At 36.1% G+C, this 26906-nt stretch overlaps 1 protein-coding gene across 2 annotated transcripts in view; it reads left to right on the plus strand.

Moving 5' to 3' along the window:
• BRIP1 (BRCA1 interacting DNA helicase 1) overlaps positions 1 to 19100 on the plus strand; it is a 134347-nt gene extending 115247 nt beyond the window's left edge. The window contains exons 21-24 of one of the 2 annotated variants that reach the window (XM_045182520.2): positions 1211 to 1289; positions 8738 to 8959; positions 11733 to 11890; positions 18509 to 19100. In XM_045182520.2, coding sequence (XP_045038455.2) covers positions 1211 to 1289; positions 8738 to 8959; positions 11733 to 11890; positions 18509 to 18544 — 495 coding nt within the window. In that variant the 3' untranslated portion in view covers positions 18545 to 19100. The remainder of the gene's footprint in view (positions 1 to 1210; positions 1290 to 8737; positions 8960 to 11732; positions 11891 to 18508) is intronic. The other variant, XM_053911817.1, reaches the window with a different exon arrangement.
• Positions 19101 to 26906: the final 7806 nt, after the last annotated feature.

The following is a 26906-nucleotide window of genomic DNA, read 5'->3' on the forward strand; positions in this document are numbered from 1 at the left end:
CTGGTTATTGGAGTCCCTCAATGTCAGTGATGGCATTTTTTTTGTATGTGATTATCACACACTCTTGCTCGTGCTCTTTTTAATCTCAGATTTATTAATGAGCTAAAAAAGATTTTACTTTAACTTTTATGAATTCTTGGTAGTTTTTTGATCTATCCTCATAGACAAATGCAGTCAATCTTTTGTAAGTAGAAAATCAATATTCTGAAATTTTTAATAATAAAAAGTAAATTTAAAACTGTATCAGAGATAAAAAGTAAATTTAAAACTGTATCAGAGAGTAAATGCCTAAGGGAGCTAAAAATGTAACATGAAGTATCTGTGCAGCTGTTAAACATACGAAAAAAGAACATCACTTCGGGAAATGGAAATTTAGACAGATGACCTCGGCTTATTGATTATCTAGCCTTAAATGATTTTCATGCCTACCAAAAAAAAAAAAAAAAGGAATTTTGTTTCTTAAGCTTTTGCTTGATAGAACAAACCGTTAGCCGCCTGGCTTCCTGCACTCTACAAAAGAGCCTTGTTAGAGTATCCAAGGGATCTGAGCCAGTGGATCTCCTTATTGGCGAAACCTTCTAATAATGAAGTGCTTTCAGTAGCTCAACTCTTGGACTAGGTCCAAAACAACCCATCTCATACCAAATCCCACTTTATAATAAACAAGCTTCAATGTATTAGAAGGAAAACAAAAGCTGTATGAAACTTACTATTCCCAGACACTGACCTTTGAAAATCTAATGGTAAATACTGATTAAAGGGAGTATTTGTTAACAAGGCAAAGTCATATAGATATCTTAGTATTCTTCATTACAGATTTCTATTTTTTAAAAATCTTCATCTTTCTTTTTTAAGCAGTTTATATGATTTTGATTCTCAATTTTTTCCCCAAATTTCATCATTTCACATTAAATTATTTTACACCACTATTTATAAAACTCAATATTAAAGTGTTTCCTTTGGTTTCTTGCTATTATGAAGTTTGAGATTGTATAAGTAGAATATCATTTATGCAAAACTAAGTTAGGTGCCATCATTTATATATGATTCATAGTTGAAAAGATTTAAGGATATTAAATACTGATTGTTATTATTTTGTATCAAGTATTATCTTGATATATTTTCTCTTTTTTTCAAACTGTCTTACGGTATTTATATTTAAATATTAACATTTCTTGCAAACATTGATCTCTCTTATCTGTTGTAAAAGGACCCAAGTAACCGGCCTTGCCAGTCAGGACTTTGTTGTATTGCTTGTGGAACTGAATTATTACCTAAAGCAGAAGGAGGTAGGAAATATAAAAAATTACTTTGTGCCATCCTTGTATAGGCTCACCTAAATAGCACTAAAGTAGATTGATGTGTTACTGTTTCCATATGTTAGTCTTTAAAGGTGATTAACAACATACATGGGCTCTGTTCTCGATAGACTTGGAAACACGTGTCCGGGTCCACCTGCTGACTGACTCTGGGCAAGTTACTTCTCGGAATTTCTGTGTTTTCATTTTAAAATGGAAGTGAATCACTTAATAAGAAATAAATTAAACATTATGAATTGTAGTGCCATAGAGTGCATAAAAGGTTTTTTTAAAACATCAGGCAAGGAAAAAGATAACAGAATTTGGAGTCAAAGGAATGAGTTTGAGTTTTGGCCCTACTATCTACTGAGTGGCCTTGGTCACAGGATTTTACTTCATTGAGGCTTAACTTTATTTTCTAGGGGGGAATAGCTGAGCAATACCAACCTAGGAAAATTATTGTGAGGTTTAAATGAGGTGATACACAATATGTGAAAGTGCTCTATAATTTTTGAAGCATTGTCTCGATGTTGTTGGTTGTTAAGAAACAGAAACAGTAATCTACTGTAATTGTCACCTCAGCTTCCTGATATCGCACCTTCAAAATTTGTTCATGTGTCTGAAAAGCATGTACAGCTTCTTTGAAAAAATAATTTGATGTAGTGATTCTTTTACTTAGCAAGACTTAAATATTGTGAAAATTTATTTTCTGTTTTTTACATTTCGTGTTTATATTGCAAAGTGCATGTACATTGCAAACAAAAAAGTTACCAAAGGAACACTGAAATCCATTGAGAACATTCTATGTAAGTCCATAGGGCAAGGCAGGGATTTGTGGGGCGGGGTGGTCTCTGTTGTCTACTCCTGTACTTCCAACACTATGTTAACTGACTATGAATTGAATGGAGCATTATATTAATGTGTGTATTTCTGTCAGGATTTTGTTATATGACACTTGGGTCTTGTAAATACCTTTTTCATTTGACCAATTTCTAAACTCTAGTGACCCTTCTTTTTCTGAATTTTTTGTTCTTACTGCCTTACCAGCATCAAATTGCTCATACTTTTTCTATTCCATCCCTTGTGGGCCAGAGATTCTCTTTTCTCTCTTTTTTACTCTGAAGGGTATCCATTTACCAACTTTACCTAAAAAAGAATGTTGGACTTTTGCAAGTTCTGTATAAGATGTCCATAAACAGTATTATTCTGACCCAATTGGATTCTAAAAATGAATTTTATATTAACTAATTGATTATCCAAAATGTCACTATATTGTAAGCCTTTCAAGCCCATTACCACCCTGGGAGAAATAATTTTTCGTGCTTGTTCCCAATATAATACTTTTTGTATGATATTGCAGTTAATTGTGTAGAAGTCTGTATTTCTGGCACACTGAATATTGACAGCTTTCCATATTACCTAGCATTTATGCATCCATCCCCCCATTCAGCTAACATTTGGAGAGCATGCTTTGCAGTAAGAGCTGTGCTGCGCTCTGGGGATACCAAAGCTGAGTAAGACCAGGATCACACTCACCAGGAATTCATAGCCTAACTCACATAGTGGTAAACACACGGTGCAGTGTGGTAGGAACCATAGTAGAGGCAAGGCACGCAGCAGTGTTTGCCGAGTATATGCATACTGATGACACACAGTTATGATTCTAGTTAGAGGGTCTATAAGTTAACAGAAAAATTTGTTTAACAGAGGGAATATCTGGATAGATTTTAAGTTTTTAACAAAAAAAACACAATTTTAAAATATATTTTTGAGGAAATTCAAGATACGCTGTTTTTTCCTGATGTTCCCATCTTCAGATCTCCTAGCCTCTCTACTCTGGATTATTTACTTGAGTAGAGGACGCAAAGCAGAGCAAGGACGTAGCAGGAACATCTTCCGTGGTGGGTCAGAGTGTGCTGAGTACTGCACCATAGAGCTTTCACAACCGTTAACTCGCTGCTTTTCAACGTAGCCTGTCAAAGTCAGCAATACAGTTTGTATTGTCCAACTGAGGAAAAGGGAACATTATAATGGGACCACAATCAAGGTCATCCACTGTTTTGACTGATTTTTGTACTTTTATATTGATTTTAGTTCACCTTTGTTTGCAAGAATCTCTTTATGAAAGGCATACATAGTCTTAGAATTCTGAATGCGAGCCTCATTCTCTTACTTTTTTTCCCAAAGGAGTACTTTCTAGAATCCTAGTGTTTTTATAATATTAAGCAAAAATACATTAACATCCATTGAGGAATATAAACCCTCTGAGGGTAGACACAGTCCTAGAGCATAGTGTAATACTTGACACATAGTAGGTACTTAGTAAATACATTCTAAAAAAATTTCTTATCCTCACCTGAGGACATTTTTTCATTGCTTTTAGAGACAGGGGAAGAGAGATGGGAAGGGACAGAGAGAAACATTGATGTGAGAGAGAAGCATCAATTGGTTGCCTCCCATTTCACCGAAGGTTCCATCCTTACTCACCCGGACTAAGGATGGAACCCGCAGCCTAGGTATGTGCCCTGACCTGAAATCGAACCTGCAACTTTCGGTGACAGGACGATGCTCCAAACCACAGCCACACAGGCCAGGGCAGGAAATAAATACTTTTTTTATGAGAAGAAATCTCAAAACAACCCCCCAAATTTAACATTGCTTTAGGAAAGGTTGCTAACTAGTGACATTAGAGCCAGAACTAGTACACAGGTTTGTAAGTTCTGATTCCAGGTTCTTAACACCTTAGTAATTTACCTAATACCGAAGCCTCAGTTTCTTGATTTTGCCTCATGTGAATTCACTTCCATTTCATCCACTTACTTCCATTGACTAGACCCTAAGGCTTCCTCACTCATGTAACCTTGAAACTAATATCCTCTCTGATTATCTTTTTGATCCTCTGTTCTTCTAGCTTTTACTCCATTTCTCCTTATACACCTACTCAGTTCTCTCCAAGTTTATCATCCTCCTTCAGTCTTCCCTTCCTTCCTTCCAAGTTTATACCTAAATACTTCATAGTCACTGGAACTGTTCTCTCACTGGTGTCCTGAACTCCTATGTACCTTTGTCATTCTACTATCGGAGTCCTGCAAAATTGCCAAACCTAGTTTAATCACAGTCTGCCTTTGCTGTTACTACTTCTGGAAAGTCGAGCCGCTGCTGATGAAGGTTGTGTAGTAGAGTTGATAAAGTACAGCGTCACAGCTTCTAGACTTGATTGGATTCTCAACACTTTTTTTCAGCTCCTGTATTCTCCCTGACTAGTTCCCTCGTTCTCCCCTCATCCACCAGCAGTGGACAAAACTTACATATGACTTCTTTTCTTAGCCAGTTCCCTTTCTAGTTGATGTGCTTCCCCTGACTAATCTTATCCTCCTTTGAACTGTATGCTGATGATTCCTGACCCATCATCCATCTGACTGCTCAGCAGCTTGGAAGTCCCATAGCATCTCAAACTTAATTTGCACAATACAATTCTTTTCTGAAACCTGGTCTTTCAGCTGCTGACATCATCGTGCATCTAGTTCTTAAAACCTTAAACTAACAAGTCATCCAAGTTTTAGAGCTGAGAAATATTGCTCAGCTCTCTCCTACTTTCCATCTCATAATGATTATGTTAATTTAGACCCTCATAACATATTATTAGTGTAATAGTTCTTTTTAAATTATATTTTATTGATTATGATATTACAATTGTCCCAATTTTTCCCCCTTTGCCTCTGTCCACCCAGCAACCCCCACTCCCTCAGGCAATCACCGTTGTTCATGTCCATGGGTCTTGTGTATAGGTTCTTTGGCTACTCCATTTTTTATACTGTACTTTACATCCCCATGGCTATTCTGTAACTAGCTATTTGTACTTCTTAATCCCCTCACCTCTTCACCCATTCCCCCACACACCCTCCCCAATCTGGCAACCATAAAAACTCTCCGTATCCATGATTCGCTCTCTGTTCTTCTTGTTTGCTTAGTATGTTTTTTAGGTTCAATTGTTGGTTTGCATTTTTTGCCATTTTATTGTTCATAGTTTTGATCATCATTTTCTTAAATAAGTCCCTTTAACATTTTATATATTAGTAGTTTGGTGATGATGACTCCTTTAGTTTTTTGTTGTCTGGGAAGCTTTTTATCTCCCTTTGATTCTAAATGATAGCTTTGCTGGGTAGAGCAATCTTGGCTGTAGGTCCCTGCTTTTCATCACTTTGAATATTTCTTGACAATCCCTTCTAGCCTGCAAAGTTTTTTGAGAAATCAGCTGATAGTCTTATGGGGACTCCCCTGTAGGTAACTAGCTGCTTCTCTCTTTATCTTTAACCTTTGGCCTTTTAATTATGAACCTCTTTACATCCATCTAGTTTGGGACTGTCTGTGCTTCCTGGACTTGCAGGTCTACTTCCTTCACCAAATTGGGGAAGTTTTCTTTCATTACTTTTTCAAATAGATTTCCAATTTCTTGCTCTTTCTCTTCTCTTTCTGGCACCCCTATGATGTGAATGTTGGAATGCTTAAGTTGTCCCACGGGCTGCTTACACTATAATCATTTTTTTTTAATTCTTTTTTCTTCTTGTTCTGATTGGTTGTTTTTCGCTTCTTTATGTTCCAAATCATTGATTTCTCATTTTCATATCCTTTACTGTTGTTTTCCTGTAAATTGCTTTTTATTTCAGTTTGTGTATCTTTCGTTTCTGACTTGATTTGTTTTATGCTGCTGAGGTCCTCACTAAGTCCCATGGGCATCCTTATAACCAGTGTTTTGAACTCTGCATCTGACAGATTGCTTATCTCCATCATTTAGTTCTTTTTCTGGAGTTTTGATCTGTTCTTTCATTTGGGCCATGTTTCTTTGTCTCCTCATTTTGGCAGCCTCCCTGTGTTTGTTTCTATGTATTATATAGAGCTGCTATGATTCCCTGTCTTGGTAGCATGGTCTAATACAGTAGGTGTCCTGTAGGTTCCAGTGGCACAGCCTCCCCTATCACTCAAGCTGGATACTTGAGATGCGCCCTTCACATAGGCTGAGTACATCCTCCTCTTGTAGTTGAGCCTTGATTGCTGTTGGCAGGTCAATGGGAGAGATTTATCCAGGCCAGTCAGCTGCAAGGACTGGCTGTGAGCACTGACTGCTAACCTCCACCCTTTGTGGAGGATCAGCTCTGCATGGGCAGGGTAGTGGCATCCTGACCTGGTCTATAGCTGTCCACTGGTTGCGGTGGCCCTGAGGTTTCCTGGGTGGTGCAAGCAAAGGTCAGCTCCCACCTGTGTTTTGTCCAGGGTCACCCAGCCTGAGCTATAATGCAATCTGCGATGGCTGCTACTTGTTCTGGGCTTGGAGATTCCCAGGCGAAGTCAAGCTGGGGACCTAGGCTGGCTGCTGCTAGTGCTGGGTCTGGGGCTTAACAAGTGGTATGGGGACTGGGGGCTCACTGAGGCTGGCTGTTGCTTGTTTGAGAGGATTTAGGAAGTTGGGAAGCATGAGCCAAGAGAAGCCACTCATACAGAAAAGCAGCCTGGGTGGGCCTGTAAGTTGGGTGGGGCAGAGTCTCAGGAGATCTTCAGGGGGGCACAAACAGTGTTAGCCAGGTTGAGGGAGTCTGAGTTGTGGCACGAACCTACCAGCACTGTGGCTCTGTAGGGGGAAGACAATGGGATCTGTTCACCTTGATGCCAGACTCTTCAGTTCCTCCCCGTATGCCACAGGTGCCTTTCAAGCTGCTACCCCAGTGCTGAAGCTGGTAAGGAGTGATCTAAATCCGTGTATGCATTCTGTAAGAGAAACTGCTTGGGACTCCAGAAGTTTCTTCCACCAACTCAATTCCCACTGATTTTTGCAGCCAGAAGTTGTTGGGATGTATTTTCCTAGTACTGGAACCCTGGCTGGGGGACCTGGTATGGGGCTGGGACTCCTTGCTCCCGAGATATCCCTCCTGAGTTTTTATCCAGCATACGAGTGGGACGAGCCTGTTCTGCCAGTCTGGACGGATGTGGTTTCTTTAATTCCCTAGTTGTCAGACTCCCATTTAACTTGATTTCTGATCTGAGTTGGTCTATATTTTAGTTGTAATTTTGATGTGTGGTTGTCGTTGTGCCAGTAGGCGAGCCGTGTCTGCCTACACCCCCATCTTGACTGGAAATCCAGTTGTTCTTAACTAGCCACTTTGTCACCAGTCCTTTCCCTAAAGTCCACTTTCCACTTTGCTGCCAATTAGCCAATCTAAAATGCAAATTGACTGTCACTCACCTGTTTAAAACCCTTCTATATACAGGTGGGGGAAAAGTAGATTTACAGTTGTTCGTCTGAAAACAATGTAATGTTAATAAATAATAATACAAGAATAAACTCTGTTTCACCTACTCAGAACTGTAAACCTACTTTGCCCCACCCTGTAGGAGATCATGTCAAACTCCACATGAAGACATACCAGGCCTTTTGTGATCTGGTCTTTGCCAACATCTCCAGCCTCATCTCCTGCCAGCCTTTGCTAACTTTATCCTTAACGGTTTTAAAACCAGATCACGCTGTTTTATACCCATTAGCTTTGCTAATGCTCTTCTACCTGTGCAGTTTCCTTCTTCTTTATCTGGCAAACTCCTACTCACGCTGAGAAATTCAACTACGTTATCCCTCTGAGCACTTATCCCTCTGGACTTCGCAACTGGTTAAGTGTACTTTATCTAGCTTTCTTGGCTCCTCAGTTCATAACTTCAAGATAGTATTTTCAACGCTGTTGTTTATATTTTTGCTCTCTTCTGTATTAGACTTACACATGTGTACAAAGTAAGACCGCGTTTGTCTCTGACACTCTGGTGTCTGGTGCATGCTTGAAAATAGCACCAAATTTATGGCAAACTGAACCGACCTGTGCTGTTTTGAGACTGGCTACTTTTATTTAGATGCTGCTTTGATTTGTTATTATGTTGTTTATTACTGTTTTAATATTTTACAGTAGGCCAGAACTTTAGAAATCATTTACTTCTCTTATATTAAACATGAGGTAACTGGTTTCCAGAGAGATTTACTACCCAGACCAAAGTCATTGATGGAGACACACTACACTCTTTTTAATGTAGTTTAGTTCATATTAACTTCACTTAGCCTTTCTCAAGGCATTCTTAGAGAAAGGTATAATTTTAGATAACCAAGAAGGTAACAAATTAAAAAGCCACTCAATCACATTCTTTGTAACTACATCTAACTATAGAATTTACTATGAGAAGTGGTACCTGTTGGTGATAATTAGATTTTAATGACAATATGCTTGTTTTATTGTTACCACTGTGTACAGTAATTATGCTCCATTGGGTTGCTTTTGATCGACTAACATCCATATACAAACAGACTTTAATAAACTACCGCAACCAGCAGTATCTTTCTAGGAAAGTAATATAATTGTTAGTGTGATATGCCTTTCCTAAATCTTTTTTTACCTTATTTTTTATAGGAGTTTTAAAAAAAGTTTTTTCCAAGAATGCTCTGCTGATAAAACTCCAAAGAATCTTCCTGAACATTAAATTAAGTTGCACAAAGTCCCTTTGCCATTGCTTAACTGAGTCCAAGAACAGTTCAGAAGGAGAACATTTATTTTATGTCATCGGTGACAATGCTGCCCTTAACTACTTAAAAACCACATTAATGGTTTATCAGGCTTCAGTAAAGAATGAAGGTAAAGTTATTTAAGAGCTACATTGTTTTCTTGTCACTTTCTAAACCCTTCAAATGTACATAAGGCACCTTTTTATTTTCATGTGAACTCTCAAATGAAAAGCAATTTTTAAATTGCTTTTAAAAATATGTTTCACTGTTTTAAGAATTGCAAAGGAAAAAAATAAAAGAGAATCTCAAACTCTTCAAAACAAGGAAATGTGTAAATAAGAAATGTCACAACAGATCTCACCTGTAAGTGGAAGCTAATCAATCAAACAAACAAACAAGCAAGCAAAAATATAACCAGAGACACTGAAATAAAGAACAAACTGACAGTAACCAGAGTGGCCAGGGAGAGGCAGGTAGTGGGGAAAGAAGGGGAAGGGTCATCAAGGAACATATATAAAGGACCCATGGACAAAGTCTAAGGGGGGTGGGATTGAGGGTGGGAGGTGGGTATGTGTGGCTGAGGAGAGTGGTGGTGAGGAAATGGAGACAACTGTACTTGAACAACAATAAAATATAAACAAAAAAATTAAAAAGAAAAAAAAATGTCGCAATAGGACAGATGAGGCAGGACTTGTGTCTGATGATCACTCCCCAAAAAGCATCACAAGGCACGCATACCCGGATCCCACACATGTTTTGGCAGGCCTGAGCTGGGCACAGGGTGGGTAGTTATTCATGGGAGCAACCTCCAGTATAAAAGCAAGTGGCTTCACCAGCTGTCCCTAAAAAACAGAGGGATCGATGCTTATACACAAACAAATGGCCCATAAACCTGAGCTCTTTTTCCTTTGCATAAATATGTCTCAGGTCGCTTACTGACCTTTGACAACTTCCCAGCTACTTTCAAGTCTGCTCATCATGTTCATTTTAAATTCTGCCAATATATGTTACTCATGTTGGATAGAAGGGACTAGGCCAACCATTTGTCCCACTCACTGGGAAATAAGTCTAAGCTCCACTTTTCTTAGAAGCAGTAGGGACAAGGAGAAGCATATTACTTGTATTCCAAAATGCTGACTTCAAATAACCCAGACATCTATTATTTACCCATTTTCAATATCAACGGGTTCATCTAAATTTTTCTGCCCATTTAAAATCTGAAGGTAACAAGCTCTATGATGATATCCACTCATTCAGTACTTAAATATAAAAGACCCTTAAAACTAAAACTTGGGGTTTTTCTTGTTGCTACCCCCTCCTCAAAGGTGGACCATTCAGCTACCCCCCCAAAGGTGGACCATTCATACAAGTCTGTGTGTTTACTTTGGTTCCAAATGTCTGCAGAAACATATGGTCAGATCATATGGTTCTAATAATGTTCCCGTTAGTACTTTGCAGCTTTGACCAATTTCAATATTTTTTCTGGAATTGGAAATTCTTTCTTGTGGGAATGTACTCATTTATCAAAAAATGAATATGTGGTTGTTAAAATTTCTTGGCTTAGCGCAATATGGAAGATTGTAAGAAGTTTTGGGGGGAACTACAACTCTGCATAGATTCATAGTCATCTTTTACACAAATTCTTCCTGCATGCATTTGAGCTTCAAGTAAAAAGCTATGTTGTTCATTTTTTTCTGAACTCCGTCTTCTAATGTCTCCTCATTCTGAGTTTCCACTCCTTTCATTACAGTGACTTCCAGACAAAAATGTAATTCAATCGCAAAGGAGATTGGGGGAGTGCAGTGTGCGAGAGAGGTTCTCTCTTGGTCTATTGTCTCTTCTCTGCCATAACTGTACACCTTTGTTGTCTAGCACCACGAATTCCTGCAGAAGGTGGCGGTGCCCACGCAACACCTGGAACTCTCATTTCCCCCATAAAAACTTGGAGTTTTCCTCACTTTACACAAAAGGCAGTCCAACACAAAGAAGATTGTCCTTGCACATTTGAGATTTGTTTGGTGGATTGTTCAACTAAAGGATGTAGAGAAACTCCCTGTCCTGAAACCAGATATGTAATAGTGACATCTATTATGGTTATGAATGTCCTGTGAAGGGAACGCTGCTCCTGCAGACGTGTTACAGTGTGAAAGCTTGAGAAAGGTACTTTGATTCCTAATTGTGGAAAGTTACATTTTCACAGATGTGTAGGGTAAACAAATTTCTGTTTTAAAACTAACTGGTTGCTGGGGGAGAGAGATAGAAGGGGACTAAATGGTAATGGAAAAAATACAATTAAGATTAAATTTAAAAAAATTAAAATCATGCAGTCACAGAAAAAATAAAACTGCTGTTAAATTTCTGAAAAGTACCATTTCACAATTAATGTAGACAGATTTTCTTATTGTAGAATGTGGAGATTTATTTATAGTGTTTTCAATTATACGTAGTTTTATTTGAAAACAAAGAATTACATTTTTCTCTTGAAAACAATTTTGATTCTTAGGCAGGCACCAAGCCAAAGAAACTGGAGCACGAGTTTTGGATTTGGACGTTTCAAATCCCAGCCTACTGCTTTCTAACCTTAATTTCTACTCCCCGAAAATGTTTCCTCACCTGTAAAGTGAGGACAATAATACCTCACAGAGTTGCCATGAGAATAAAGTAATGAATTTACATAATAGGCAGGAGCAAATGTAAGCTATTACTCTTTTTAAACTTATTTTCTGTACTCTTCTATGTTGGATTAAAGATTATAAAAGTTAAATATGTTAAACTATTGGTTTTCAAAAGTTTTATCCAATCTTAACATCCAGTTCATTTTCTGTTAGGCCTTTATAAGTGAAATTGAGATTGAATCTGGTAGTTCAGGGTTTATGAAAGGCCTTTTTTTATGTTTTTTGTAGGCATGGAGACAGGTTTATCTTTAAATGCCATCTGGAATATGAAAGAATGTTCTTTAACCAGCTACTTACAGTGTAGAAATTGTATCAACCAGTCTCTATTCCCATGTCCTTTAATTGGTGCTGAAATAAGTGACCTTAGAAACATTGCTGAATCAAGGGTAAGTTTATATATGTTTGTTCTTGAAATTTAATGCGGGGCTTGCTTATGCATAACTATACTTACATTATGATTAAGACATATGAACTATTGCTGTGCTGCAGATAAACATATTAATAAGGACCATTCTCTCTTTTAAATAAAGAAAAATAAGTGTGATATACTACTCAAGATGAACTATCCCTAGATATAGTACTTTAGTAAATTTGGCATTAAAGCCAAAACTAAAAAGCCATTTAGTGCAGCTGCATAGAAAAATTAGATACATTATGTTTCCACATTACAGTGAAATTATACTTTAAAAACTTGCATTGTTAAGGCCATTCTGTCTTACCTCTTTGTGTGTTTTTCAATCTGCGCATTTAAGCCTAATCAGGATTAAAATACACTTTGGAGACAAAAAAACATGAGCCAAAGATTAGCCTTGTAAAGTCAGGATTGGATTTCCACTCCACGTAAACTGCTGTTGCACAGCCCTAAACCAAGGAAACTCAAAGTTATTGTGATAACGTAAACAATTTGGGTATAAATACAGTTCCACCAAAGGATGGAAGTACTTTTGGCAAATATGTTCTATGAATTAGACTAGGTAAGTTCTTAAAGAACCATGAATACTGTCACTCTAGCAGCAGTCCATCGCCTTAACCACTCGGCCACCTCGTCTACTACTGTCACTCTAAAAAACATCCAATCCCAGGTAACTGAGTGTAAGAATTTTTAAAATGGTTTTTTTTAGCAATATTGTATGGCAGGTAAGGTTGTAAACGCTGCCATGGACCAGATGGATATCAAATTCTACTTCTGCCTCTTTACTAGCTCCCTGACCTAGAGCAAGTTACTTCTCTGAGCGTTAGTTTTCTTTTGTGCAAAACTGGGGAAGTGGTAATACCTAACCAGTAGAGTTGTTGTAAGGATTAAATGAGTTAATTCCTATAAACCACACAGAATAATGCCTGGCATGACATAAGAGCTCACGCAACTATAAGCATATTGATGATAATGCTTTTTTATTATTATTATTATTATTATTATTATTGATATTACTGTAAAAGTCTTTAGTTTTTTAAAAATGCAGAATTATTCATTATCCCAACATTAAATAATGTAATTAGAGGTTAGAATATTTATGTTTTAGTATTTAAATTGATGATGGCTAGGCACATGAACAGCTTAAACTCTTAATATTCCTGGTTTAGTGTCATGAAATAGTATCATAGTCCCTCAGCAACAGAAATGCTCTACTGTTGTGGATTTTATAAGGTGAGTTTCAATACACATTTAGAGGAAATGCCGTTTATAAGCGTACAGTTAATTGAATGCTCACAGGAAGAGTACTGTTCCTTTGTGGGCTGGTGAATTATGCCTTACGATGAATACTTCTCTGTGGGGGGAAAAAAAAACTTGTCTTTCTTCCAGAGAAGGTAAAATTGGCAGTATGGGATCATTGAAAAGTTCTGGCAGGGTTATATATTTTATTTCTTAAATTTACTCTTCCCAACTGAAAATGTAATAAAAATTTTGTGACAAGGTTTTGTTCCGTTGTCTTGCCTGATAAGAAATTTAGACGGGATAGTAAGCATAACCTTATTTTGGTTGGAACAAGTGGAAATTAGCTTTTAGACATAACTTTCTCTTTTATAGTTGTGTCCATATCATATCCATCCATATCACACACTCTTTTATCAGTGAGTTAGGAAATTGCATCATTTATTTTACATGGTAACTGAATAGAAGCATCATGTGTTACTGGAGATAACTTACTTTTTATTCTCTTTTTCAATCTTACCTAACAGTAGCATAACGAAATTCAGATATTACCTTCTTACTTGTTTTAATATAGCGATTCTTTTTAAGTATGGAATTTATTTGGAAATCTAAAATCTGAAATGACCATACATGCAAATGTACTTCTCAAATGAAGGATTAACTGTACTATTTCTGACTTTATTAAAGTGGTTTTTATAGCTGTTGTTGACAATCTTATTGATGAAAATAAGGTGTGCTCTAGAGATGTTCATATTTTTAACCCAGATACATCATATGTAATTTAATAGCTTGTGGAAAATATTTCCTTATATTTTATTGCCAGGCCGAGGGAAGAAACTACATTTTTTCTGATTTATAGTTCTTAACCTATCCCTTTTTCCTTTTATCTTTAAATATACCCATTAAGTATTATGTTTTTATTTTCTGTAAATTTATTTTTCCTTGTCTTCTTTCTCTCATTTTGCCTATTTATACTTTTATTTTTAATTATTTTTGCTGGTTACTATTTATGGCAAATTAGGGTTTGCTTACTAGCGTTCCTTCAATGACTGCATCAGTAAAAATTACATTACTCCATAAAAATATTTTGTCTGTTGTAGGTGGTGTAACACCAGTAGTAAAGGTAGTAGGAACGTTTTCACATTTTACACATGTGGCTTGATGATGTACCTATTTGTATAGTGTTTGATGCCTTTATTTTAGTGGAAACTGTGTTAAAGACCAAGAGTAAATCAATAACAAGGAAGAAAATCTGACCAAAAAGAAAAAAAAAACCCCACCAAACCCAAAATATTATAGAAAGCACTTGCATGCTATTTGGCAGCTATTAAAAGAGAACACTGAGTCATTCCAAAACAAATCCTACTCTGTTAAGAGAGCACTTCTGCCGCATAAGTAGACATACCCTGGGATCTTTATGTCACGGCCATCACGATATCTCTGAAGCACAAAGAGGGATGAACTAAAAATCTTGGATTGTATCCTAAGATCAACAAGAGTAATGGTTCAATAGGGAATTGATAAAAACTTGCTTTCTTTCACTACTACGATTTTAAAATGATTTGAGAGAAACATCGATTTGTTGTTCCCCTTATTTATGCATTCATTGGTTGTTTCTTGTATGTGACCAGACTGGGGATCAACCTTGGCGTATCAGATGATGCTCTATCCAACTTAGCTGTCCAGCCCGGGCCACCTTTTTGAATGAGTGTTTTTATTTTCTTTGGATAAATGCCCAGAAGTGGAATTGCTGTGTTGTGTGGCAGTTCTATTTTTAATTTTTTGAGGAACTGCCATATTGTTTTTCACAGCGGCTGCACCAATTTACAACCTCACCAACAGTTCATGAGGGTTCCCTTTTCTCCACATCCTTGCCAAAACTTGTTATTTCTTGTCTTTTTAATAATAACCATTCTGGTAGGTATGAGGTGATATCTCATTGTTTTGATTTGCATTTTCCTGTTGATTACTGATGTTGAACATCTTTTCACATGTCTGTTGGCCATTGGTATGTCTCCTTTGGGGAAATGTCTATTCAGGTCCCCTACCTACCTTTTAATTGGATTATTTGCTTTTTTGATGTTGAGTTGTGTTCCTTATATATTTTTGGTATTAACCTGTTGTTGGAGATACTGTTCTCCCATGCCGCAGGTTGCCTTGTGGTTGGTTGTTTTGTTGTGCAAAAGTTCTTGATTGATGTAATCCCATTTGTTTATTTTTTGCTTTTGTTTCCTTTGCCTGTGAAAACATCCAAAAAGAAATACTAAGACAGATGTCAAAGAGTTTAGTCCTGTTTTATTCTGGGAGATTTATGGTTTCAGGTCTTACATTTAAGTCTCTAATCCATTTTGAGTTTGTTTTTATACATAATATCAGGAAGTGGTCCAGCTTCAACTTTTTCACATATTATCTGTCCAGTTTTCCCAGCACCATTTATTAAAGAGACTGTCTTATCCCCTCATTATATTACTACCTCATTTGTCATAGATTAATTAACTAAAGAAATGTGGGTGCATTTCTGGCCTTTCTATTCTGTTCCATTTATTTATATGTCTGTTCTTATGCCAGTACCATACTGTTTTGATTCATTTAGTTTTGTAGTATAGTTTGAAATTAGGGAGTGTGATACCTCCAACTTTGTTCTTCTTTCTCAACATTGCTTTAAGTATTTGGGGTCTTTTATGGTCCTTTGTTAATTTTAGGATTATTTGTTCTACTTCTGTGAAAAATGCCATTGTTTTTTTTGTAGAATTTTATTGAACCTGTAGATTGTTTGAGGCAATATGGACATTTTAACATAATTAATTTTTCCAATCTATGAGTATGGTATAGCCTTCCACTTATTTGTGTCTTCTCAATTTCTTTCATTAATGTCTTATAGTTTTAAAAATAGAGACATTTTGCCTCCTTGATTAAAGTTATTTCTAGGTATTTTTAATGCAGTTGTAAATGGGATTGTTTTCTTAATTTTTTTTCTGTTTTTTATTGACATAAAAATGCAAACAATTTCTGAATATTAATTTTGTATCTTGCTACTTTACTGGATTCATTTATTAGTCTAATAATTGGTTTTGGTGGTGCTTTTAGGGTTTTGTATATACAGTATCATATTATCTGCAAATAGTTGCAGGTTTACTTCTCCAATTTGGATGCCTTTTCTTTTTCTTGTCTGCTGTGGCTAGGACTTCCAGTACTATGTTGAATAAAAATGATGAGAGTGGGCATCCTTGTCTTGTTCCTGATCTTAGGGGAAAAGCTCTCAGACTTTCACCATCAGCAACAGAATGGGTATATGTTGTGGTATATTTGCACAAAGAGAATGAATGAACTATAACTACGCTCAAAAACTTTGAAAGAATCTCACAAACATAATCTTGAGAGAAAAAGCCAGACACAAGCTCATAAACAGGCCAAACTAATGTATGTTGTTTAAAGTCAGGTTAGCGCGCTGGCAGGGAGAGATCCGGTGGCTGGAAGGGTCTTCTAGGATGCTGTCTCTTGATGGTTAGTCTTTTAAATCCAATTATTGGTTAATGGGTGTGTTCATTGTGAAAACTTAGTGAGCTCTTAACTTAGTATTTGTGTACTTTTCTATACGTGTGCTATTCTTTAATACAACACTTTTAAAATGTAATTTGTGGTATCCTCATCTAATTTCTTTCATACTTTATTAATTAGTACTTACTTAGATAAGAAACAATTATCAAACCTAATTGGATCAAGGGCATTTTTAGGAATATAAGTATAAGCAAAACAGAATCACTTCCAGTTACTCATTGATAGAAAAACCTAAGCAGTGAAACTGCAAAATGTCCTATAACATGATTTTATCATATTTCCAGTGTTTGGAGGTCAAACAAAACTAAAACTTCTCTAAAAAGTTACATACATACAACCCAGGAAGAAGGTTGGTCTGTTATTCTCCTAACTGATCAGACGAGTTTAAAAGGTGACCTTAGTGTAATAGGGATTTTGTGTTATTTTAGGGGGACGGACCCATGTTAACACATTTGATAAACTTTTTATCCTAATGCGCCTTTCTGGAATACCAGTCTGACCTCGATCTGAGCAAAGCATCAGTTGATGTTTGCAGGAGGTGCTTGGCCGTTTTCTCAGGCTGTTTGTTTATTATTGAATGTTAATCAGATTCATCATTAAAAGATTTCATCTGCCACACAGATGCATAATTGGCTATGTCTGGGTGGCCACCTTTGTCTTGAGCAGATTGCTAAAACTGTATTAAGCACCATGAGACCAAATTATGACCTTATTAATTTGTCCTTTACTCGTTTTCTAACACATTGGATCTTATTATTATGCAAACACACTATAAAGTACAGTCTTAGAAAAAGCACATATGAATTCCTCCTCTCTTAGTTCAAAACAGGCTTTTATACTGAAGGATGCATGAAATAATTGCTATTTATATTCATTTGTTTCCTTGTGTGTATATTATAGAACACGATGCAGAATCTATGTGTTAAAAATGTACAAAAGAATTTTGTAAGCATTGCTCTTCTACCTTGATATATTTTATCATCCACTTTTATTGATGAAACAGAGGGAAAATACTAAATGCGTTAATTAAACTTATATGTTAGTTTTCTTTTAAAATTAATCAGTGAGGTAGAAACTAAGCAGAAACTAATCATAAAAGTATACTTTTAAAACAATATATTTATAAATTCACATTTTTCCAACAACGTATTTCCTTAAAATCATATGTGCTGTCCCACAGAATTTTGTTTGTAAAACCTTCGTCTAAAGTTTTGATTTTCCAAAAGATTTGTCTGTGTGACATCTTTCTTGTTTAATTTATTATATTAGTGATTAAATAAATTTAATGGCCATGAAAATGCATGACATTGGCTGTCATGTGCAATCTGACAATTTCATCATAATTGGATCGAGCAGAATGTGCCTTATACCGACCTCAGACTGTCTTGGTAATCTGTCTGCTCCTGGAGCTGAGCCTTGGCTGCAAATGAAATTATTGCCGCCTTAGAAGTGAAATCCTCACCAGTTAAGGGTTAAGGTGGATTTAGCTTTTTAATCTGGTTTAAAAGTTTTGAGTAGATGGAATTAGATGGTGGTGGTTCTTTTTGTTTTCTGACCAGGGAGTTTTAGCGGGGAAATATTGTTTTGTATTTTACTAAGGAACTGAATTTCTCAAATTCATATAGTGCAAATTATATTAGGAATGAGTTATTGTCCAACATTTTATAAATAAAGTAATTATTATGGGCTGTCATAATTATTTCTATTTAAGAATGAAAATATTCACTTTTAAAAAAATTTCTCTAGTACCTTTCTTTTTAATCTTCACCCAAGGATATGTTTGTTGATTTTAAAGATAGAGGAAGAGGGAGAGAGAGAAAACCTGATGTGAGAAAGAAACATCCATCAGTTGCCTTCCATATGCACCCTGGCCGGGATTGAACCCACAACCTAGGTATGTTTCCTGATGGGGGATCAAGCCCGCAACATTTTGGTCTACAGGATGATGCTCCAACCAAGCCACCAGGCCAGCGCTCTCTAGTACCTTCATGGTTTCACTATTCTCATTTAGATTTACAGCACATCTGGGATTTTTCCAGATTTATAAAGTAAAATTGACAAATAAAAGTTATATATATTTAAGATATACAACATGATGTTTTGATATTTGACATATTATGAAAGGATTACCACAAGCAACCTAATTAATGTGTCAATCAGTTCACATAGTTACCTTGTTTTTTGTGTGGTGAGACAATGAAGATCTACTCTCAGCAAATTTCAAGTATGCAATAAATTATTACTAAATATAGTCTCTTGTACATTAGGTCTCTGGAACTTACTTATCTCTTACCTGAAAGTTTGTACCCTTTGACCGGCACTTGTCCATTTCCCCCACTCCTGGTAACCAACCACCATGCTCTTCTCTGGTTCAATCAGTTAGACTTTCAGATTGCACGTGTACGTGAGATCTTGCAGTATTTGTCTTTCCTGTCTGGCCTCTTTCACTTAGCTTAGGGTACTCCAGGTTCAGCCATGGTGTTGCAAATGGCAGGATTTCCTTGCTTTTTAAAGGTTAAATAGTATTCCATTGTATATGCCATTTATTTATCCATTTATCCATTGACCGCATTTAGTCCGTGTAAAATCTTGGCCATTGTGAATAATGCTACAATAAGCTTGGAGTGTACTAGTCCCCGCAAGATAGTGATTTTATTTCCTTTAGATGTATACCCAGGAATGTATTTAAAAATTTTTAAGAACTGCCATATTTTTTTCCACAATGGTTGTACCAGTTTACATTCTCACTCGGAGTCCAGAGGTGCCTTCCCCCCACATCCTTGCCAGCACTTGTGTTCTCTTGTTGTGTTGTTGTTGTTAAGGTTGTTTTTGGATAACAGCCATCCTAACTTTTAAATATCAAGGGCATTAAATAAAGTTTTAGAATTTTTAAAGTTGCAAATATATTTGTGCCAAGAATGTTACTTACATAATGTGTTTATCAAAAAAATGAATTGCTTTTAACAATAGTTTGAATGATTTACTAGGTAAAATTCAATCTGTTAGCATATACTAATATATTAAGAAACAGCATAGCAAAGGAAGCCATCGTTGAAATTAAAAGGCAACTTACTGAATGGGAGAAAATATTTTCAAGCCACATATCTGATGAAAGGTTAATATTTAAATATTTATAAACTCATAACAAAAAAAAAAAACCCTGAAACAATCTGATTTAAAAATGGGCAGAACATCAGAATAGACATTTTTTCAAAAAGACATGCAGATGGCCAACAGGTACATGGAAAGGTACTGAACATCACTAATCATCAGGAAAATGCAAATGAAAACCATTGTGAGATAGCACCTCATACCTGTTAGAACTGTTATCAAAACAAGAAACGCCCTGGGTAGTGTGTCTTAATGGATTGAGCATTGGCCTGTGAACCAAAAGGTAGCTGGTTCGATTCCAGGTCAGGGCACATGCCTGGGTTGTGGGCCAGGTCTCCAGTTGGGGGACACACAAGAGGCAACCACACACACTGATATTTCTCTCCCTCTCTTTCTCCTTCCCTTCCCCTCTCTCTAAAAATAAATAAAATCCTTAAAAAAGAAAGCCAAGAAACAACAAGTATTGGTGGAGATGGAAAGAAAAGGGATCCTTGTGGACTGTTGGTTGAAATGTAACCTGGTGTAGCTACTATAAAAAACATATGATGTGGCAAATATTCCCTTCTGGGTATTTATTCAGAGGAAATGAAAACATTAACTTGAAAAGATACATGCACCTCTATGTTTACAATAGCCCAGACATGGAAGCAACCTAAGTGTCCATTGATGGATGAATGAATAAAGGAGTGGTATGTACACACACCCACAACCGGGAAAAAGTCCACCCATTGTTAATATAAGGAGAATGTCTTGAGTGACATTGATGTAACCTGGCAGCTAAGGAGAGTAGACTGGAATGTGCCTGCGTGAACAATGACGACTTCACTGTACTAGTGAAGGGCAGTAGACATGGTTGAGTGAGCCTGTGGACTGTGGGCTGTTGCATTCAAAATGACTGGGCAAGTAGAGCAACCAATCTGCATCAAATTTTGCCGTAAGCTTGAACATTTCTCTGAGGGAACTATTTGGGTAATTCAGAAGGCTTTTGAGGATGATGCAATGAGTGCAGCACAAATAAAAATGTGGCACAAAAGCTTCAAAGATGGTCAAGAATCTGTTGAAAGTGATCCACGTTCTGCCACAAGCAGAACACCTGAGAATGTTGACCATGCGTGGGCTGCAATCAGCAAAGATCAGTGACTGACAGCGAGAACTAGAAGCTGATCTGGGGATTCCAAAAACTACTGTGTCTGAGATTTTGATGCAAGATCTTGGCATGAAATGTGTTGTGGCAAAATTCGTTCCATGGCTTCTGCTACTAGAGCAGAAGGAACATGGTGCTTCAGCTGGGAAAACTGTGTAAGGTCCCAAGGTACCTGCTTTGAAGGTGACTGAGGTGTCACTGTCCTGTGTACAATGTTTCTTGTATCTTCAATAAATGCCTGTATTTTTCATAATGTATGGCTGGATACTTTCTGGATAGATATATCTCACAAAATTATTCAGCCATTAAAAAGAAGAAAGTCTTGTCGTTTTTGACAATTTGTATGGACCATGAGGGCATTATGTTAAGTAAAATAAGTCAGGCCAAAAAGCACAAATACTGTATAATCTCATTTATATGTGGAATCTGAAAAAACAACAGAAAGCAAACTCATAGGTTACCAAGAACAGATTGGTGGTGACCAGCGGCAGATGCTGGGGAGAGTAGACAAAGTGGGTGGAGGTGGCCAAAAGGTACAAACTTGCATTTATCAAATAAATAAATCATGGGAATGTAATGTACATCATACTATAGTTAATAATACTATCTTACATATTTGAAAGTTATTAAGAGGAGATTTAAAAGTTCTCGTCGTGAGATAAATATTTTGTAACTGTGTGTGGTAATGGATGTTAACTAGACTTATTGTGGTAATCATTTCACAATACATACAAATATTGAATTATGTTGTACACCTGAAACTAGCATAATGTTATATGTCAATTATATCTCAATAAAAAAGAAGGAAAGTCTCAAATCAATGATCAAAGCTCCCACCTCAAGAAACTAGAAAAAATAGGAATGATATACCCCCAAAGTAAATAGAAGGAAATAAGCAATTAACATGAGAGCAAAAATCAATGAAATTGAAACCAGAAAAGCAATAGCAAAAGTAATGAAGCAGAACCTTCTTTGAAAAGATGGATAAAATTGACAAACATTTAGAAAGACTGACACAGATAAAGAGAGAAGACACAAATTACCAATGTCAATAAGGAATCAGGGAAATCACGTAGAGTCTCAGAGGAAAATAAGAGAATACTACAAACTCTACACATGAATCTGTTAAGTTAATAGAACAATTCTTTAAAAACCAAAAATTATTGCAACTCATTCAATAAGGAATAAATAATTTGAATAGCACTGTAACTATTAAGATAATTACATTTATAATTTAAGAACTCCAGAAAAAGATATCTAGTGATACAGATGGTTTTACTGGAGAGTTTTATCCAACATTTAAATAAGAATTAACACCAAGTCTACACAGTGTCTTCCAGAAAATAGAAGAGGCATGAACACTCCCAATTCATTTTATGGAGTTAGGATTACCCTGCTACGAAAACCAGACAAAGTCAGTATACAAAAAGAAAACTACACACCACTATCTCATGCATGTAGATGCAAAAATCCGTGAGAAAATACCAGCAAGCCGAATCCGATAATGTATAAACGAAGTGTACATCATGCCCAAGTATGCAGGACTTGGTCAGCTTCTGAAAATCTACGTGTTCCACCACATCAGTCTAAAGGAGAAAAATCATATGATTACATTTGAAGCATAAAAAGCATTTGACAAAATTCAGTACCCACTCATGATTGAAACCTCTCAGCAAACTTTCTCAGCTTGATAAAGAACACTTACAGTGATCCTAAAACTAGTATCGTATGTAATAGTGAGAAACTGGATGCTTTCCCCCTAAGGTCAGATCTTCTCTTGCCATTCCTAAGTTCATACTGGACATCCTAGTACAATAAGACAAGATAAGGAAATAAAAGATACGGAGATTGGAAAGGAAGAAATAAATCTGTCTTTATTAACTAATTACATGGCTTTCTATGTAGAAACCATAGAAACCCCCCAAACTGAAAAAAGATAAGGAACTAATTCAATGAGTATAGCAAAGTTGAAGGATCCAAAGTTAATATTTAATCATTAACTGCTTTTCTATATCAGCAATGTGCAATTGGAATTTGAAATTTTGAATAATACTATTTTCTGTAGTTCTAAAAATAATGAATTACTTAGGTGTAAATCTAACAATACGTACAGAATCTAAATGCAGAAAATTACAACACTGATGAAAGAAATCTAATATGATCTAAATAAATAGATGTTCCATGTTCAGGGATGGAAAGTCAATATTGTTAAGATGTCATTTCTTTCCAAACCTAATCCATAGATTCAGTGCAATCTAAATCAATATCTCAGAAAACTTTTGTAGATATCAAAAAAGAGGTTATAAAGTTCATATAGAAAATATAATACCATTTAAAATTGCTTTAAAAATGAAATACATTCAAACCTCACAAAATATGTATAGGACTTGTACGTTAAAAAGTAAAAAAATAATGATGAAAGAGATAAAAGCAGATCTAAATAAATGGTGAGACACGTCATGTTCATGGGTTGGAAGACTCACTATAGTAAGGATGTCAATTCTCCCCAAATTTATGTACAGATTTAATGTGATTCCTATTAATATAGCAGCAAGAGTTGTAGATATTTACAAGGTTATTCTAAAATTTATGTAGAAAAGCAAAGGAACTAGAGTAACTATAACAATCTTGAGAAAGAATATACAGTGTTAAAAGACACACTCTAGAGCCAGGGGCATCAAACTCATTTTCACTGGGGGCCACATCAGCCTCGAGGTTGCCTTCAAAGGGCCGAATGTAATTTTAGAACTATATAAATGTAACTACTCCTTAACTAGGGGCAAGGAGCTCAGCACTGCTGCCGGGTAAAAACAAGGTGCCAGGCCAAATAAAATAAGGTGGAGGGCCGAATTCGGCCCGTGGGCCTTGTGTTTGCCACCTGTGCTGTAGGCTATAGTAAGGCTTATTATATAATTATAATAATTAAGACAGTGATATTGCTGGAAGTATAGACACATAGATCAATGCAACAAAATAGAGAATCCAGAAATACACTCATATAAATACAGTCAACTGATTTTTCACAAAGGTGCAAAAGAAATTCAATAGAGGAAAGGTAGTCTCTTCCATAAATGGTGCTGGAGCTACTGGAAATCCACAGGCCAAAAAACAAACCTTGACCTAAACCTCAAACAGTATTCAAAAATTAACTCAAAATTCTGGGGTGGGGGGGAGGGGTAGGGAGAAAATGCAGACAACTGTAACTGAACAACAATTAAACAAACAAATGAAAAGGAAAAAGAAATTAACTCAAAATGAATCATGGCCTTAAAGGTAAAACACAGGCCCTGGCTGGTATGGCTCAGTGGATTGACGCTGGCCGGTGAACTGAAAGGTTGCTGTTCGATTCCCAATCAGAGCACATGCCTGGGTCGCACACCAGATCCCAAGCTGGGGGCATGCAACAGGCAACCGATTGATGTATCTCTTGCCCATAGATGTTTCTCTCCATCTCTTTCTCCCTCACTTCCCCTCTCTCTAAAGATAAATAAATAAAATCTTTTTTTAAAAAAGTAAAACACGAAGCCATAAAAGTTTCAGAAAAAAAAAACACAGAAGTTTGGATCCAGAGCTAAAGAAACAGCTCTTGATACTAAAAGCTCGATCCATAGACAAGAATGGTTCTGGATCAGGATTGTGGTAGTGGCGTTACGACTCTATACCTGTGATAACACGACAGAGAACAATATATGCACTTTACACTAATGTCAATTTCCTGATTTGATATTGTACTATAATTATGTAAGATGTAACTAACAGGGGGATGAATATACAGGCCCCCTGTGTACTGTCATTGCAACTTCTTGTGAATCTTTAATTATTTTTAAATGGCTTTAAAAACTCAATTTATGTAAATACTTCATTAAAAGACTAAAAAAGAAAACCCATGATATCGCAATAGATACAGAAAAAGCATTTGGAAAAATCCACCATTCCTTTACTCTAAATAAGTAAGTTGAGGAAGGGTATCTGTGAAAAACTTACAATTGAAGTTGAAGAACTTACAGATGAAGCAATTCCTGGAAAGGCATTACCTGCCATAACTTGCACAATCTGAATAGGCCTATATCTATTAAATAAATTAAATTAATAATTAATAACTTCCAAATAAGAAAGCGCCAATCCCACTGGTGAATTCTACTAAACATCAAAGGAAGAAATTAAATCAATTCTTTACAATCTGTGTCGGAGGATAGAAGAAGAGAGAAGTTGCTGTATAACTTATTCTGTAAAACAGCATTACTCTAATATCAGATAGAACCAGATTAAAAAATATTACAAGGAAAAGAAATTATAGACCAATATCTCTTATGAGCACAGACAAGAAATCCTCAACAAAATATTATCATATCAAATTCAATAATGTATAAAAAGAACTATATACCACATCCAAGTGGGATTGGTCCCTATTTGCAAGCTGGTCCAACTCGTGAAAATCAATTAATGAAATTTTTCACACCAACAAGCTAAAAGAGGACAATCACTTGATCATATCAGTAGGTGCAGAAAAACATTAAACAAAGTCCAATAGCTATTTATGATTTTGAAAAAAACTCACAGTAGAATAGAAAGACAAGGAAACTTCCTCAACTTGATTAAGAATAGTCTTTAAACTCAAATCTTTTCCACTAAAATGAAGCACAAAGCAAGGATGTCCCCTCTCACAATTTCTTTTCAACTTTGTGCTAGAAGTTCTGGCTAATGAAAAAAAATAAAAGGAAATAAAAGGTAGACAGATTTGGAAGAAATAAATAAAACTGTTCACAGATGACAGGATCATCATGTAGAAATTTCAAAAACCAGTCAAATGAAAAAATTCTCCTGGAACTAATAAGTGATTATAGCAAGGCTGTAGTAAATGAGTTTAATACACAAAATTTAATTTCTTTCCTATATACCATCAACAAGCAAGTGGGAACTGAAATAAAAACAGTACCATTTACATTAATACTTCCCAATGAGCAAAAGCAGAATGATGGAGTAAAGATAGACTCTTTAACAAATGGTGCTGGAACAACCAGATATTCACATGCAAAAAAAAAAAAATCAAGACACAGAACTTACACCCTTTGCAAAAAATTATCCAAAATGGACCGCAGACCTAAATGTAACACAGAAGTCCAAAATTCCTAGAATAGCATAGGAGAAAAACCTAGAAGACCTTGGTTATCGCAATGACTTTTTAGATACAATACCATGAAAGAAATAACTAATAAGCTAGACTTCATTGAAATTAAAAAATTCTGCTCCGTAAAAGAGAGTGTCAAGTGAATGAAAAGCCATAGCCTGGGAGAAAATACTTGCCAAAGACACATCTAATAAAGAACTGTTACCCAAGATGTACCAAGAACTCTCAAAACTCAACAACAAACAACCCAATTAAAAAATGGGCCAAAGACCTTGACACTTCACCAAGAAGATATGCAGGTTTCAGATAGCACATGAAAGGATGCTTAACACCCTGTCATCAAGGAAATGCATATTAAAACAACAATAAGATACCACCACATACCTGTTAGATTACCAAAACCAGGAACACTGACAATGGCAAATGCTGGCAAGGATGTGGCACACAGGAACCCGTTCATTGCTGGTGGAATGCAAAATGGTGCAGCCACTTTGGAAGAAGTTTGACAGTTTATCACAAAACTAAACATACTCTACCATACAATCCAGCAAGTACACTGCTTGATATTTACTCAAAAGAGTTGAAAATATATGTCCACACAAAAACCTCCACATGGATGTTTATAGTAACTTTATTCATAATTGCTAAGACTAGGAAGCAACCAAGAAATAACGAAGAGAGATACTGAAGGAAGCCTTACACCCTTCAGTGGGTGAATGGGTAAATGAGTGGTGGTCCATCCAGTCAACGAAATATTATAATGGAATATTATTCAGCAGTAAAAAGAAATGAACTATTAAGCCATGTAAA

This window comes from Desmodus rotundus, chromosome 9 (assembly GCF_022682495.2).
Source record: "Desmodus rotundus isolate HL8 chromosome 9, HLdesRot8A.1, whole genome shotgun sequence".
Classification (NCBI taxonomy): Eukaryota; Metazoa; Chordata; class Mammalia; order Chiroptera; family Phyllostomidae; genus Desmodus; species Desmodus rotundus.